Here is a 15,719-nt window from a genome sequence, read left to right as displayed (position 1 = left end):
AACCAGACTTGCCTCTACTGACTTGCAACCCCTTACCTTGCCACTCGCCAGGAGCAGCTGTCACTGGTGGCGAGAACATGCTGGAGGGCAGAGCCGTGCGGCCTGAGGGTTAAATGTCTCATCCCTGAAGGCAACCACCTGATGGAGACAACACTAACTTGGATTTTCTAATAAGTACATATTTTTAAATAGCCCTTAGAGTAGTTTTCCTTCCCTTAATAATCCATGCCTTCCAATTCAAGGACAAATTACAAATCTGAATTTCTTGGATTGCTTATTTTAATTTCACTTTTCAGAAATGCAATAAGAGCTAATGTAATCCTTTTGAGCTATAAAATATTGGTACACATTTTACTAATGATAATTGATTTCTGATATATTTCAGTTTTTTTCTATAGCCTTAGCTCTTTAAACTCACCAATAACTTAAGCGGTAATGATTACCAACCTGATAGAACCTCATGTTTTTGAACAGAAAAAGAGGAGACAGCACATTGCAGCATATGCTTGGGGCAGGAGCCAGGAAGGCCAATCAGGCCACAGCTGCATCTTTTGGATCAGCAGCCCTTGAATGATAAGGGAACGGTGAGCATGGGCGCTTGTCTTATTGTGCTTGCCCCAACCCTCACCTCAATTATCTCACGTAGAAAACCCTCTGACTCCAAGGGTCCTTCTACTGGTCTGCATGTGACAGCTGTCTGTATCAGTCAGGAGTAGGAACCCCACCCCCTGAGGTGAGATTCTTAATGCACAATGACCTGCAGGTGTTTCCAATGGTAACCTTCACTCCTGTATCACATTCACACCAGAGGCCTCAGCCTCTCAGGTCATGCTCCAGATCATGTTCATTCTTTCATTAATGTAACAAGAGGTACAATAACTTCTGGTGCGGTTTTCTGATCCATGTCCATTTTGAGGAACAGTGAGTGACTCAAACAGATACAGGACAGGATAGGATTCGATCTTCTAACATCACACTGATTATCAGGAATACAAAGTAAAGGATGAACATTGTGAAGCCCAGGATCTTGTTCATTTTCCATTTGCATGATGCAATGGAAGAGATCACGAACAGGAGCATGAGAAAAAGCAGGACGATGGCACAGAACAAGCCGTTGCTGCTGACTGGAACAGGCTGCAGTCCATTGATAAGAGAGAAAAGCAACCAGGGAACAGGCAGGCTGCAAGATTAAAGAAATAATGTGAGTGCTCTTCGTGTTGAAATAATCCCAGATGCTTGAACTCTATTTTACCATTTACAAAGCACTTATTTTATCACACACATTAAAAAAAAAAAAAATCTGTGAGATAGAGCAGCAAATATCAGCCCCATTCACAGATGAGGATACTAAGAAAATTAAATTACATGCCCTTGGACTCACAGCTAATAACTAGGAGAGCCTAGATTTAAACTGAAGTTTTCTGGGTCTGAGCGTTTTTTTCTTGACACTAAATCACTCCTGTATGACAAACCTAGACCTGTTGATGTGTGACTCTCATCTCTAACCTCTTATGATAAGGCCCAGCTCAGGATAACATTTCTTTAAAATCTTTAGCAATCAGGACTCCCCTTGCTCTTTCCTCACCCCAACTAGACATACACAGAAACATTCAAATGCGTGAAACCAAAGCCACCATTCACGTCCAGGACGCGACTGGGGAAATGAAAATACACTAGGTGAGAAAAGGAATGGGCACAGGAGGACGCAACATTTGCTTATTATACAAAATGACTTTAGAGCTGGCAGGACCCAAATGCAAAGGAGCAGGAATATCAGGAAGTGAAAATGAGTCATTGTCCCAACCCCACCTCCGCCACCTTGCAGGTCAGTGAGGAGGTATTTGGCGGTATTTGGTAATGGAATTTAATGGGCTTCATTTTTTCAATTCATCTGTGAGTTCCAGTCAGTTACATTCAGGCAGCCTTTTAGTTCTATTATCTCATCGGGCTGTGATGAATGAAGGGAGGATACTGTGTTGCCCTGTGGAAACTAACAATATAAATGCCCTTTTATTCCATGTATCATGAATGAAGCAGAAAACCAGAGAACAGAGCCAACACAAGGTTTTTCAGTCTTATTTAATATGCCTTAGACGTTCCACTCACCCCACAGTGATATCAAATATGTTACTGCCCACAGAGCTTGACACGGCCATGTCTCCCAGGCCTTTCCGAGCAACAATCACACTGGTGATGAGGTCAGGGATTGATGTGCCTGCTGCTAGGATCGTCAAACCCATAATCTCTTCAGAAATCCCTATTGTTTCACCGACCTAGTAAACAGTAAAGTAATAAGAAATCATGGCAACAGCACGTGGGAAATCTGAAGCTCTTCAAAGCACCCAACACATACTATTGTACTTTGTGCAAACCCAACACCTCCCATGGAGCTCAGCACACTCCCTTGGCTGGAGTGGGGTAGGGTGGCAGCGGAGCTGGCAGCTGGGGAGAGATGGGCCATAGCGAGAACGGGGCCCCTGCTCAAGGCTTCAGGGAATGTGCTGTTGTCTAGCTTGGCCTCAAAGTCCATCTGTTCTATCACCTGTCACTGTCACTCCAACAACAGCACCTCTACCTCTAAACTGCCCCACCAAAAATCTGTTCATGTTACATTTTCATTCCCAGAACCATGGGCACCTTGCTGTATGCCAGGCACTAAGGCTGCAGAGAGAAGTGTGAGCAACCCAGCACTGACCCCCCTCTCACCTAGGGAAGAAGGGCCTATAGGTAACGATTCCAGCGCTGTACCAAGTGCAGTACAGTACAGGGTTCCCTCACTTACCATGGGTATCACGTTCTAGACCCCCCGCCCCCTGCTATGTAGGAACCTTACATTCATTCTACACTCTTAAACCTACGTAACTTTAACAACATACATATACAGTACCACAAAATCCCATGATATAGCAAAAAATCCGCAATAATTAAATGTAATATTTTTAAAAATCCCGCAATACAGTGAGGCTGCGATAAGTGAACCGCCATATAGAGAGGGACTACAGTAGTCTTTCTAATAATAATAAATAAATAATATATCTAATTATCGCAGATTTTTTGCTATATCGTGGGATTTTGCGGTACTGTATATGTAGGCTATTAAAGTTACATAGGTTTAAGAGTGTAGAATAAATGTAAGGTTCCTACTTCGCAGGGCGGTCTAGAATACTGTATGTATTCCAGGTAGAACAGAAAAGCCAGATTAAATGCCAGAGGGGAGGCAAAACTGAGCTTGCTTTCCCGAGTGTGTACAATCCACCAGGTGGAGATGCATTACAGAGAAAGCAGGGAATACAGATGCCAAGGGCAAAGGGTGGAGGCACTTCTATGCTGCAGTGTGAATATAGGCCCGAAGAGCCACACTTGAAAAGCCCCACATTCACTGGAAGAAGAAGTCTGCCTGTAACAACATAGAAACTGTACGAGCTCCCTTGGTCCTCACCATTCCCTCTATACTGGAAATTTACCCTGAAGGACAGAAGTGTCCTCAGGATCTGTGATACAGGATTCAGTTCCTGCTGTTCACTCACCTGGTGAGCCCACCACATCATGAGGTACGAGAACGAGGCTATCCACGTGATGGATCCCAGGAAGGTGATAACAAAAAACTTCCTGGACTCCTGTTGGAGAGTTTAAAAAGAAAGAGAAGTTGCAGAGGCGAAAGTGATGAGCTCTGCTGGAGGATCGATGGAGAGGAGCTGGAGATGTTTGAGCCGAAATCTGTTCCCAGTGGGGACCCTGAGAGGGCTGCACATGGATGGGCTTGGTGGCCTCCAGGGGGGCCCAGCCAGTAGGGTGTTCAGCATCGCCAAACTGAAGAGAGCTATTTGCTTGCCCCGGAGGCAGACCAATCTAGGTATTTAATTTGGCTTCTGCAACCACTCTCTGCCCTACCCCCTATCCCAGACATGGAATATGGACTGCCTTTGGGTAGGGTAGGCTAGCCAGCTTTTCCCTATAAACAGGAATGCTGGGAAGAAATAGCACTTGTAACCCTGTGAAATATGGAGTGGGGAGTGGCATCATTCTTGTATTAAAATAGAGATACTGAGATAGGGGTCAAGGAGTGACTAGTTCACATTGCTTATAATGGTGGAAATAAGCCCATTCCAGGGCCTCACAAGCCCACTGGCGTCTCCCCTGGGTGCACAGTCCCCTCCAGAGCTGCAAACTCTAACCCAGATCCTCCTTGTGGTTGAGTCCTGCCAAGCTGATTGACCCTGTCTCTCCCCAGCCTTGGGTGGGACGCCTAGAGACCTCCCAGCCTCCCTGGGGATGGTGAGCCTGGGGTTCGGCTGGCCAAGCTCACCAGCCTCCGGACGTCGGGCACCGTCAGCCACAGCGGGAACACAATGGGCAGGAGGAAGAGGTAAATGGCCTGCTTCCGCCGGGTCTTGGGCCACTCCAGCGACAAAGGCTCCTCATTTTCTTCCTCTTCCTCATCCTCATCCTCGTCCTCATCCTCCTCTTCCTCATCTTCACTGTCATCTCCATCACCCCCTTCTTCACCATTTGTACATTTCTCATCACTTTTGGCCTCACCTTGATTTTCAGCACTGACTTCCTGCTCTTCACCTTCATCTCCTTTCATTTTGCCATCTTCTCCTGCTGCTTGGAGTTCCCCTGCACCTTCCTCATTTCCTTTTCTTTCTGCGTGGGCTTCACTGTCCTTCTCATCTTCGCCATCACCTCCACCACCTCCCCCTTCACCAGCTGTACCTTTCTCATCACTTTTGGCTTCAGCTTGATTTTCAGCATTGACTTCCTGCTCTTCGTCTTCATCACCTTTCACTTCACCATCATCTCCTTCTGCTTGGAGTTCACCTTCATTTCCTTTTCTTTCTGCTTGTATTTCATCTTCATCTTCATCGTCTCCTTCTGCTTCTGCTTCAGTTTCATCCTCACCTTCTAGCTGAGTTTCACCTCCACTTCGCTGTCCATTTTCACCTTCACCAGGCACTTCGACCTCTTTACCTGTCGCTTCACCTGTGCTCTCAGCTCCGGCCACAGCTCCTGCCTGCAGTCAAAGGCAACGGGTTAACATGTAGTAACCTCTCTGCCTGTTTTCCTTCCCAGTTTCTTCCTATTATTTTTGTTGTTGTCCCTCTCTCAGAATGTATCTAAAACTTGAGTGTGAAGAGGAAACTAGTGCAATTATTCAGCAAAATTCCCTTCATGACATTCCTACCCAGTGGTTGTTTAGTCTTTATTTGATCATTGCCAGGGATAGAGAACTCACCACCTAAAGCAGCTCTGTCGGCTTTGGCAACTCTGACTGGTGTGAAGTCATATCATATTTACGTCAAGGAGCTACCCTCTGTGTATAGGTTTACTCTGGAGACACACAGAACAAAGCTAACCACCCACCCTTCCATGAGACAGTTCTCTTCCCTGCATTAAAGATATGCAGGCCTTCTGTCATTCCCCATACAACGGCCTAGAGCCTCATCCCCACCTTGGTGAACTAACTCTTAAGTAGCTTACGTCTCATGAGGAGGCTTTGAAAACTGAACACAGAATGCTACACTGAGTTTAATAGGATTATCACCTCCCTTGTCTTAGATACTATGCTTCCATTAATGTTGCATGATATCTTTTGGTGGTTACATCACACTGTTGTGTCCACTAAACTCCTAAACTATTACCTTAGATGTATAAAATAATGATAATACCTACTTTTTGAGAGTTTTTATGTGCCAGGCATCATGCTTAGTGGTATAATAAATAGCTAGCAGTTACTATGTTTTATGAATCAATTAATTTATGATAGAGACAGAATTAAGCCCATCTGATAGATGAAGAAACTAGGGTACAGAATAGTTAAATAACTTGCCCACGGTCCACACAGCTTATAGGTGATGCAGTTGGGATTTAAATATGGATGGTCCAACTCAGCCTCTTAACCACCAACCTACCCTGTTTTGTAAATGCCCAGGCCAAATGAGATCTTTGGCTCCAAAACCTCACAACATGGGGAGCTTATTAGAATTGCACGTTTCCTTGCCCCACCTGGACCAACTGAATTAGAATCTCTGGGACTGGAAGCCAGGAATCTATGTTAACATGGTCACAAGTACTCCCAACAGATCCTGGTGCAGACCAATGTTTGGATACCGTGGACTAACACCACGCACTCCAAAGCCATTGACTCTGAGAGTCCTCAGATTAGGCTCTCAACTAACCTATAACAGCATGCTGTCCAACCCCTTGAACACATGGCCCGGGCTGTGTGCTCATGGAGTATGTTTTCTGTATCAAATTTCATGACACGGCCAACCCCCAAGGGATGCCCAGTGAGTCTCAACTCTGCTGCACATTAAAGCCACCTCGGACTTTAAAAACATTCATGCCCAAGGACCCACTCCAGATATTCTGGCTTAATAGAGTGAAGGTGGGGCCTGGGCATTTTTTAACGTTTCCCCAAATTGTTCTAATATGCAACCAGGATTAAGAATGCCTGATGAAGTCAAATATTAATGTTTGTGAGGCTTTGCTTTGAATTGGGAATGAAGAGAAAAGATTTTAGTCTGAAATAGTTCCTGCCCTCTTCCCCAGCTCCATCAGGAGAGAAGGTTTCCTGGAGAAGATGATAAGTCATTTAAATTGATACGTATTAGAGTGTGTGCCCAGTCTGGACCCTCTTCTCTAAGAACTGTCCCTCCTAATAGTCTCTTCTTCCGCACTGAAGTCAAAGCACCCTACCTGTCCCTGCCACAGCTGACCAGACACAGGCTGGATCCCTGCCTGTGACCTGGTTTGAACGAATTCTCTCTCCTCTCTGACTAGGAGCCCATCACTGTTTGACCCCCCTGTAGACTGGAGAACTGGGGTAGTAGTTTAGGGTTGTGCAGGCTAATAAGGAAGCCAATGGGGCCAGGCTCCCAGGAGAGGCCCAGTGACAGAGCCTGCACACAAGGAGGCACGAGGGAGAACAGGACATGGAGTGAGAGGCCACCAGGGTCATGGATACCTCCTAGAGCCTAGGTCCAGCTCCTCATGGCACCAAGCTTCACTTCCTGCCCTGGGGTTCCCCTTACCCCCTTTTAGAGGAACTGGCTATTATGGGCCTACGCAGGACACTCACAATAACATGAAGACATCTTAGGCTCTGAACCCAACATTGCTGGCTTAAGGATGTGATATAATTGAGTGCAACTGGGTGTCAAATAAAATTAAAAAAAAAAAAAAAAAAACAGTGATGGACCTTGCAACTGAATGCTTATTTATTACCAGTCCCTCAACCCTTACTGAACACAGCCGTGTGCCCTGAGTTTCTCTCTGTGCTGGAGACAGACATGACTCAGAACTGGATTCTGCCTTCAGGAACCTCACCAGCTAGCAGGGGAACTAAGAGAGGGTCATAAGTAGAGTATGGGAAGGGAGTGATGAGAGCCGAGAGGGGACCAGTGTTCCGTAGGCACTCAGATTGGGGCGATCAGGGAAGGCTTGTGGCAAAGGAGGCATTGCACTGGCCTGCAGGGAGATCAGGAGAGCGGGGTGGAGGGAGAAGGCATTCCAGGGAAGGCAGTCACTTGGGCCAAGGCCTGGAGGCGGAAGAGCATGGAGACAAGAAGTCCAGTCTGGCTGCTGCCCTGTGAAAGAGGCTGTGAGGCTGTGAAGACAGCAGCGTCAGGACGCGGGAAGCCCCACCGCGGACAAGGCCAAGGCTGCCCCGCCACCCTCCCCCTGGTGTGTCAAGCTGACTGCTGTCGCTTAGGTTTTCAGAGCATTGACAGTTGGCAGCACATTCTCATGTATATTATCCGCACACACTAAGGTGTCGTGGTGAATTCACTGGTCCCACGAGGTATCTGAGCTTCACCATGCTTTCCCCAGAGCCATGAGCCTCAGACAGCACTTCAGACCCCCAGGAAGGGAGGGTTTTGGTCAGCAAGTCCTTCCTTGGGCCTCTCCCTTTCCTCCACCCGAGAAGAGGCTGTGCCTACCTGACCACCGGGGTCCTCCTTGATGTCTGGAACAGGGGCTGGTGTGACCGGGGCCGCAGGGAGCTTGGCGGGCTCCTCCTCTTTAAAGGACAAACATGGGACAGGTCAGAAGAGTGCCAGGTTTTGAGGGCAGCTGGCAGAGACCGATCTGAGTGGGCTTGTCCGCTTCAGGATCTCAGAAGGGAAATATCTTGTTCATAGGAAAAGTAAAGTGGCGTGAAACAAAGTGTTACTGTCCTGTCCACAGAGATGTGTACAGCTGAGAGGAGGGCTGGGAGGTGGCCACCCCTGCTCCCCCTGTATTCACAGACATTTCCATCCTGGCCAGTGTGGCCAGGGATGCTATGAACAGCTTGGGCAACTGGAGCTCAGAGAGGGCAGAGCCCCAGCCCTAAGAGGCTGGCCTTTCCCCTACCAGTCGCTCAGAGAGGATCCTACTGATATGAAGACAGCAGCTAGAAAGCCTGAAAAGTCTGGAGAGCTGGTTTAGGTACAGGCTCCTTCACTTCTTGGCTGTGTGGCTTCGGGCAAGTCATTCAACCTCTCTGAGTCTCCCTAGTCTATAGAATGGGAACAATGACTGTTGCTCTACCTCCCGCCCAGGGTTACTGGGTACAGCAGGGAGGCTGGTGTGCAGTACAGAGCCCAGCACAGGGCAGTGGCCATCTCACTCTCCCTGTCCCAGGGGCCACACAGATACTAGACTTCTGTGTCACCAGACCCCTGGCCTTTCTTCACAGGGGTTGCTGGTCTCAGACCAACCTCTAGCAGAACTATCCTTGCGTAGATGCGGCAAGAAGAAGAAATAGAGCCCAATAGTCTAATTTGTGACAAAGAAGTGGGAATTCAACAACCTTCAGCCTGGCCTTGCCTACCCCATCTAAAGGGAGTAGAGAGGAGCTGGGCAGGTCTGCCCTCGCTCAGGACCGGGGACACTGAGGACAGCAAAGTGCAGGGCAGCACCAGGTCCTCGCCAGGAGACCTGCATCAGCCCCGGGCAGGCAGGAGGGAGGACGGTGACGGGAGAAACCCGCGGGTCTCACCATCCTCTCACCTTCTGATCTGCGCTCTGCTTTGGCCTGAGGCTTGGCTTTGGCCTCCTGATTCACGCTCTCCTCGTCCTTGTTCTTGGAGGAGCGGGCTGTGAATGAAAAAGGAAACACATCTGGGACCAACGTGTCCCTTCCACACCCTTTCAGTTAGGCTGGCCAGCTAGCAGCCAGAGCAGCTGATGCGGGAGGGCAGAGGCTGGCCTGGGACTCACAATGTCTGGATTCCAGCCCTACTAGGCTTGTGCTTAGTTTCCGAACTTTTGTCTTCAATTCTCTGCATTGTCGCTAACTGGCTGTGACTCTGGGCAAGTCCTTCCCCATCTAGGCCTATTTCCTTTCTGGTAAAATAACACGGCTGGTCTTGGGGGCCAAAAATAGGATTAATTCCTTTGTGAGCCCAAGCAACGGCTGTTGTGTGCTGAACTGAGGAGAACCCCCACCCACGCTTGGCGGGAGAGTGCTGTGATTGACCAGGTGTCTGTGATGGGCAGGGGATAAAGAAATGATGACAGGGAGATGTTTCTGCCATCCTTGCACTGGATTATCTGTAAGGTCTTTTGCAGCTTTCTTTCTATAAAAATCTAGAAGCTTCGCTCTAACTCCAGGGGCACAGCTGGTAGCCATGTCCCTCAGCCTTCCCTGTCCCACGGGAAAGGGGCAACGGCTGCCCACCAAGCTCCCTGACACACCCGTTCCCACCCCAGACACCTGGAGCCCAAACAGGGCCTCCTTCCAGATGCCTGGGCACGCGCTTCGCTGGAGGCCCACAGAGCGCTGTGCACAGAGCGGTGCTGCCCTGGTTTCCAGGCAAGAAAAATGGGGAAGGCAACTCTCTTTCAATGTGACTGTGTTGCAGGAAACAGGCGAGGTGCTTTGCATGTGTGATTTCAGGCTGGAGGCACAGAGACAGAGGAGCAGGGGCCCTGTGGTCCTCCTCATGGCCATGTGGGGGGGGACGGGTGGTGAGGATCACGATACAAGTGATAGAAGAAGGGGTACCAAGGAGTCTCTTCTGAATTCCACGCTGGCCCTGCCCTGTAAACGCTGGTGACCTTGGGGAGCTGGGCGCCCTCTCTAAGCCTCAGTGTCCCTTCTCTAAGAAGGCAACACCATGATATGCTTAGAGCAATGATGTGGGGATCTATGAGACAAAATAAATAAAAAATACTTTAATTGCTGCAATTAAATATTATTATCTTAGCTCAGACTCTGGAACCAGCCAGTCTGGATTTGAACCCTAGTTCTGCCACTTGCTAGCCATGGTCGAAGCTGGGTGATTCCTTAACCTCTCTGTACCTCAGATTATTCATCTGTAAAATCTGACCAAGTTGTTGAAGGAATAAATGAATTTATACATGAACTTGCTTCAAACAGTGTCTGGCACCTAGAAAGCACGACATCCGTTTTAGCTATGACAATCACGATGACTTAACAACAGCAGTTAAGAGCGGCCACCTCACAGAGCCCGCAGTCATGAGGCCCCCCTATTCCAGAGGCTTGGGTTAGACCCTGGACATCCTCTAGTCCATAATCCAGAGGGGCTGAGCAGGTGCAGCCTGGGAAACAGGGTGGATCCAACTCTGCCTGCATCCAGGATGGGCAGGAAACGTAAACAGGTCTGGAATTTCCTCTCAACCTGTCTCCTCAACTCTCAGAGGAGGTTTAGCTGCAGCCGCCTCTGGCAACAGGCTCCCATCCTGCAGAGCCACCACTCTGGCCTGTGTGGTCCCTTGAAGTGTCCCACTGGGCCTGCCCAGGAGGTCCTTGTCAGAACTGAGATGTCAGGAAGTGGGCACTCCACTGCCTCCTTCATCCAAACACACCCAGTGCCCTCTGGGCATTGATCAAGCCCTGGCACCTGCTGGGCAAGAAGGGCTCCCCTGGCTCCAGTCCTGGCACTGAGAATAGCTGCTGACTGTTGGCTGGAGGGCTTGGCAAGAAAACCCCCTCTTTCCTTTTCCTCCTTTCTCACACACCCTACCTCTCACTTCTCACACCACCAAGGAAAGCAGGTCAGCTACAGGGTCTGGGCTCCAGCTCCCCTCTCTCTCTCTCTCTCTCTCTCTCTCTCTCTCTCTCTCTCTCTCTCTCTCTCTCTATCTCTCTCTCTCTCTCACACACACACACACACTCATATGAGTAAAATCACCGGGAGAGGCCTGGTATCATTGGACCCGGGAGAGGAAAAGCCCCTTCACAGGGTGAGAGTTCAGACTGCGGACCAGCTCGGTGGAAGAGTTGGAAAGCCTGAAAAGGGTGGAAACATCTGGTCAGCCACCTGGAAACAGCCTATGGAAACGCAAACGTGCATCTGGGAAGTTGGGGAACAAAGGCCTTCATCCCAGCCCTGCGTGGTGCCAGCTGCTCCAGGATGGAATCTCGGGGTGTAGAGTCAGGGCTGGCTTCTCTGAGCAGGACTGTGTCCATGTCAGCAATCACTCACAGCAAGAGCCATGCCAAGCCATACATGCACACAATGGCCACGCATGACTGTCTGTCCTGGGATGACAGACACTGGCTCCCCCAGAGCTTGTTTCCTCACCTGGCCTCTCAGCTCTCAGCGGATCACCTCCTTAGCATCAATCTCCTCTGACCTCAGCCTGGCCTGGACGTCACATAATCCTGTTAGGCTGAGTAGGCCAGCTGGAGACTGCTGGTCTGGGAAGTGGCCCAGGCAGGGGGTCCTGCGGTCCCACTAAGAAGTCTTTAAGACTTCGCCAGAATCAGTAACTGACTCCCTGAGGAGCAGCCAAGCATAACCCAGAGATACAGCTTCGTTCATGATGCAGCAGCACTGAAATCACACGCACCGGGGCTGTGGACCCCATTCTCAGAACCCCAGCTACCCTGCGCTTCTGGAGCTTATGCTTGCGGGGGCCTCTCTCGCTGTCTGCCAAGGCTCACCTTGAGGATTTTCTAAGGAAGGTCTGATCACCTTGTCTTTGACTCTGCTTTTCACAGTACAATATACTTCTTTTAAACACCCCAAGTTCCAACATTATGTCTGAAGAAGATACTTAAGGGCCTGAGAAAATTCTGAGCCCCCAAGTTTGTCCTGGAACCAGTGCTCCTGGGGCTCAAAGGTCAGTCTCTAGTGTCATATAAGGCTCAGTCCCCAACCCAACTGCCCAACTGCAGCTCGGATCCCTTGGCTTCTGCCCAAAGGCCAACCCTCCCTTGACGGGCCTCCAGTCTGTGCTCCCAGTTCTGCACTGGAGGCCCAGAGATGGAGGGGACCAAGGAGAGCAGGTGCATTCCGGAGGGGTGCCTGCTGGGGGCCTGAGCGTCACGTTGGGGATAGTGCTTTGGGGAACGAGACCAGAAGGCAGGAGTTGGTAAGATGGACGGTGGGAGTCTCAGCTGCCTCAATCATTGGTCAAGTTGGACATCAACCCCCACTGCACTTTGGCCCCTCAGCATCCCCAGAAGTTGTCCTGGCAGCACCCAAGAGGTCCTTTGGAATTCCTGGTGGGGGAGGCGTTAGCAGTCTTCCTAGGTCACCAGAATTAAATACAGAGCAAAGGGAGGTGCCATCACCGCTTCTGGCACCTATAGGTGGCTTCTCCAGTAGTGACCCTGGCCAGCCAGCCTAAGCCAGGCTGCCTGGCAGGAGACTCTGTGGGACACAGAAATCAACTTGTGGGTGGTGGGCTGAGTAGGGAAGAAACTGAGGGCATCCCCAAAATAGACCCGTGCCGGGCACATGACATTCATGGCCTCACTAATTGCAGGTGAACCTCCTCATTTGACAAGAGAGGACAGGGAGGCAGGGAAATAGGGGGATATGGATACCTCAGGGCCTTGGCTCCTTGGGGCCTTCTCCTCCCCTAGTGAATTCCATGTCTTGGGCTCCATCCCATCTCCCAGACTGACTCCCACCCACTCTCCTGTGCTAACTCACTGTTCCCTCTCCCACCCTCACCCCACCCACTGCCTCTCACTTTTGCGGGTCCCAGTTGTTGTCCAGCTGCAGGAGGGAAGAGGTGGACAGGGAGACCACGCAGATCTGGGGAGGCCTTGCTTACCTTCCCCCAGGTCCAGGCTGTGGAGGATGAGCCGGTAGATGGTGCTGCGGATGGTGCTGTTGTGCAGAGAGGCTGAGCTGCTCCCTCGGGTCAGCACAGAGGCGAGCTGAGCAGGAGAGAGCAGCACAGGCCTCAGTGGGCCCCTGCCCGAGCCAGGGGAGGGGCCACCCGAGGGCCCGCTTAACCCAGCCTCCCTCCCAGAGAGATCAGCACGAGAGCACAGGAGCCTTATCCTGGCCTCCCTCGTTCTTCACCTCAACCAGGAGAGTTAACACTACTTTCCTTCTCAGCCTCCCTTCAACTCTCCCATGACTGATTAATTCTACATACTGAACAGCTTCCTAAGGTCTCAACAGGAGGTACTAGATGGTGTAGTGAAGACCCCACATGACCAAGGGTGTGTCCATCCCCCAGGTACCCTCGGAGAAGCACACACTCGCCCACACACCACACAGACAGACCTTCGCAGGCCACAAACAGCATCATGGTGCTTTATCATTGCCCCACTCCCAGAGACAAGGAAGGCTGGGATCCCCTTCTGCAGAAAAGGAAATGAAAACTCAACGAGTTCGTGTGGGGCATAAATGAAAGTCAAGACTAGCACCCAGTTCTTCTGATTCCCAATTCAGATTTTTTTTTACCCATGTGCTCAAGAACCTTCGCTGACACACACATACACACACCTGTAGGTGCAGACACACAGGTGTGACACACACTTATTCACAGTGACACACATAGATTTACAAAGGAGCATCCAAAGACAGATGCTCAGTCCCTCTATCCACCCCACCCGCCCCACTTTCACCTTCCCCATCCCTCTGGCTCTGAACTCTTCTGCCATCTAGTGGCTATGGTAACACAGTACTTTACAACAGGCCCAAGGATTTTCTTTGGATGGGGAGATTTCGTTAAGACTCAGCCTCTCCTCTGTAAGGTCCCCATATTTCTTCCCAAATACCCTATAGGCCAAAGGCGGCTAAGACAGTTTTTCAGAAACTTCAGACTCCCCTGCCTGCAGTGCCCCTCTGGTGGTTCTCCTAGTTCTGGGCTTTCTGAAGCCACAGGTAATCAGGCTTTTGATCGATCATGGCATGTCAGGGTTGTGAAGTCGGACGTGAGTTCATCTGGTCCAGTCATTTTATAGATGCAGAATCTGAGGCCCAAGCTCTCACAGTAAGCTGGTAGCAAAGTGGGCATGGCATTCCCACTCCCAAACTAGCACCTCGTCCAAGGCCACCTGGGGTTAAAAGTCTCTGGCAAAAGAGCCCGCTCCTTCCCCAGCTCAGAGGCCCTGCTGTGCCCTCCCTGGCAGACTCCACGTGGCACCCACCTTCAGCTCCTTGTCATCCTGTAGCTCATCCACCGCAGATGCCCCATCACCTGGCTGCAAACAGGGACAGGTGTCACAAGACGCCAGAGAGGCCCTCATTTTTTCTCCCTACTTCCCTCTCTCTCCAGGAAGCCCTCAGGTTGGAGCACAGAAACACACGCAGAGATAAGCTGGCCCTCCACAGCCTGGCGTCTGCCGGCTCACATTATTCCCAGTCCAATGCGTCCACTCACCACGGTCCAGTCACACCACCTGCCTCTCAGTCCCGCAGATACAGTAGTCCCTCTCTATATTGCGGTTCACTAATCGCAGCCTCACTGAATCGCGGGATTTTTAAAAATATTATATTTAATTATTTATTGCGGGTTTTTTGCTATATCATGGGATTTTGCGATACTGTGTACGTATGTTGTTAAAGTTACATAGGTTTAAGAGTGTAGAATAAATGTTTAAGTTTCCTACTTCATGGGGGGGGGCTGGAACGTAATACCTGCGATAAGTGAGGGATCACTGTACATGGTCCTCTTTACACTCTTTGAAACCTTTACCTGGGGTGCCTGTCTAATTCTCTTTTATAGGCTTCTATTCTTTTCCTTCATAGCACTTGCCCCACTTTATTTGTGTTAGCTGTGTGTTAGCAAACATGCCAATAAATCTATTGCCCACTAGCAGCCTCTTGAAGGCAGGCTGCCTATTTTATTTACTTTGTGTGTCTAGCACAAAAACACTGCAAAGGTTCAATAAATATTTGTTAAATGAATAAATGAACCGTCCTCTAAATATACCTACTCTATTCCAACTTCTATTCCCTTGTTCAGGCCTTTCCCTCTGCCTAAAATGTCTTCTCCATACCTCTGCTGAATTTTCTGAAAATTCAAGGAAAATTCTTTTTATTTTCTAATGCTTACTCACGGATATAAGCCAAACTGAACCGGCGAGCGTGGAACAATTCCAGCCTCACTGAGAAAACCAGACTGCGCATCTACCAAGCCTGCGTACTCAGCACTCTCCTCTATGGCAGCGAGACGTGGACCACCTACGCAAGGCACGAAAGGAAACTCAACAGCTTCCACATGAGGTGCCTGCGACGCGTCCTGCATGTCGCCTGGCAGGATAAGGTCCCCAACACCGAGGTGCTGAAGCGAGCCAACATGAGCAGTTTGCATGCAGTTCTTAGCGAGAGACGCCTCAGGTGGCTCGGCCATGTCAAAAGAATGGATGCAGGCCGTATCCCCAAAGACCTCCTCTACGGCGAGCTAGCAGAAGGCCAGAGGATGACAGGGCGCCCAAAACTGCGGTTCAAAGACATCTGCAAAAAGGACATGACACAATGCTCCATCAATCTCAACACATGGGAAGTTCAAGCAGA

At 49.9% G+C, this 15,719-nt stretch overlaps 1 protein-coding gene across 4 annotated transcripts in view; it reads right to left on the bottom strand.

Moving 5' to 3' along the window:
- Nucleotides 1-112: 112 nt before the first annotated feature.
- SLC24A1 (solute carrier family 24 member 1) overlaps nucleotides 113-15,719 on the bottom strand; it is a 32,234-nt gene continuing 16,627 nt past the window's right edge. The window contains exons 3-10 of one of the 4 annotated variants that reach the window (XM_090270797.1): nucleotides 14,351-14,404; nucleotides 13,021-13,126; nucleotides 8,998-9,084; nucleotides 7,944-8,023; nucleotides 4,307-5,014; nucleotides 3,528-3,617; nucleotides 2,107-2,273; nucleotides 113-1,180 (exon numbers count right to left, since the gene is read on the bottom strand). In XM_090270797.1, coding sequence (XP_090126923.1) covers nucleotides 931-1,180; nucleotides 2,107-2,273; nucleotides 3,528-3,617; nucleotides 4,307-5,014; nucleotides 7,944-8,023; nucleotides 8,998-9,084; nucleotides 13,021-13,126; nucleotides 14,351-14,404 — 1,542 coding nt within the window. In that variant the 3' untranslated portion in view covers nucleotides 113-930. The remainder of the gene's footprint in view (nucleotides 1,181-2,106; nucleotides 2,274-3,527; nucleotides 3,618-4,306; nucleotides 5,015-7,943; nucleotides 8,024-8,997; nucleotides 9,085-13,020; nucleotides 13,127-14,350; nucleotides 14,405-15,719) is intronic. The other 3 variants (XM_090270794.1, XM_090270795.1, XM_090270796.1) reach the window with 3 other exon arrangements.

The sequence above is a fragment of the Furipterus horrens genome, unplaced genomic scaffold (genome assembly GCF_987537825.1).
Source record: "Furipterus horrens unplaced genomic scaffold, mFurHor1.1.pri manual_scaffold_3, whole genome shotgun sequence".
Lineage (NCBI taxonomy): Eukaryota > Metazoa > Chordata > Mammalia > Chiroptera > Furipteridae > Furipterus > Furipterus horrens.
This window is presented reverse-complemented; position numbering and strand designations above follow the sequence as displayed.